A 1,332-nucleotide genomic window follows, 5' to 3' on the forward strand; every position below is an offset into this window, starting at 1 on the left:
AGGACATGGTGACTTAACCAACACAGAAGACAGCCCTGTCTCCATGTCGGTGTTGACACCACCAAGGTCAAGGCCACGTCCCTCCAGGGTTTTCCCTGTAATGTCACCTGAGATGATCAACGCTTCGCAACAGAGGCAACATTTTAAATGCCAGGGGTCCCCAACCCCCGGGCCGTGGACCAGTACCAGGCCTGTTAGGAACCGGGCCGCAGAGCAGGAGGTGAGTGGCTGGCGGGCGAGCGAAGCCCCGTCTGCATCTGCAGCCGCTCCCCAGCGCCGGCATCACCGCCTCGGCTCTGCCTCAGGTCATCGGGCACTAGATTCTCGTGGGAGCACCGGTCCCTGGTGCCACAGAGGTTGGGCTGCTCTATGTAACTTAAATGCATTACGCCTATTCGCTGATAAGTGATAACGTGAATAAAAACATAAGCTTAGATTTAAAAGAAGATGAAATCTGAAAAAATATCACACTATAAAAAGGAACAAAGAAGGTATAAACCTTCCTTCCCCAGCTACTTGCCATTCTCGCGACAATCCAGCAAGTCGTAAGGGAACATACGAAATCTGAACTCCACGATAAAGTGGAGATTCAACCGGAAAGCCAATTCGATTTTTTAAATTTCGATAAATGGTTTTTAAGACGGTCTTTGGCTCGAGTTGATGCAGAATTAATTAGCGTTACTTTTGCAACAGGATTTTAAAAAACTTCAAGAGGTTATTATGCTGAGTGAAATAAGTCACACAGAGAAAGATAAACACCGTATGCTTTCACTCGCATGCGGAATCTAAGGAACAAAAAGAACAAACTAATCAAAAACAGACTCACGAATATGGAGGACAATCTGGTGACGGCCAGAGGGGAGGGGGGTCGGGGGCTGGGAGAAAGGGGTGAAGGGTTAAAGCACAAAGCGGTAGTTTATAGATGCTCACGGGGATGGGGAGCACGGCGCAGGGAACGCGGCTGGCATTAACGAAATGGCTGGGCGGAGGGTCAGGGGAGGGAGGGAGCGATCGGGAGGATCATTTTATAAACTATATAAATGTCTAACCAATGTGCTGTATACTCGAAACCAATAAAATTAATTTAGAAAATAAAAATAAAAAAATAAAGCGTACAAGAAAAATGCTTCTTAATGGTCAAAAACTCTAACACGGATCTTTTCACATTTAGTAGCCTCTGAAAAGGAAAAATTATCGTTTATTCAACTATAAAAAAAAATCACCCTGAGGAAAAATGTAACACTCTGAAACACTGCAAAGTCATCAAAATGTTCGTGTACTTCAAAGGACCACGCAAGCCACAGAATGCGTTTGAAAAACACATGACGCGAT

At 45.4% G+C, this 1,332-nt stretch overlaps 1 protein-coding gene across 1 annotated transcript in view; it reads right to left on the reverse strand.

The window, feature by feature from the left end:
- The window catches only part of SHCBP1 (SHC binding and spindle associated 1), a 33,852-nt gene that overhangs the window by 14,570 nt on the left and 17,950 nt on the right, over window positions 1–1,332 (reverse strand). The window contains exon 10 of the mRNA XM_011373744.2: window positions 242–316. Within this exon, the coding sequence (XP_011372046.1) occupies window positions 242–316 (75 nt within the window). The remainder of the gene's footprint in view (window positions 1–241; window positions 317–1,332) is intronic.

The sequence above is a fragment of the Pteropus vampyrus genome, unplaced genomic scaffold (assembly GCF_000151845.1).
Source record: "Pteropus vampyrus isolate Shadow unplaced genomic scaffold, Pvam_2.0 Scaffold228, whole genome shotgun sequence".
NCBI classification, from domain to species: Eukaryota; Metazoa; Chordata; class Mammalia; order Chiroptera; family Pteropodidae; genus Pteropus; species Pteropus vampyrus.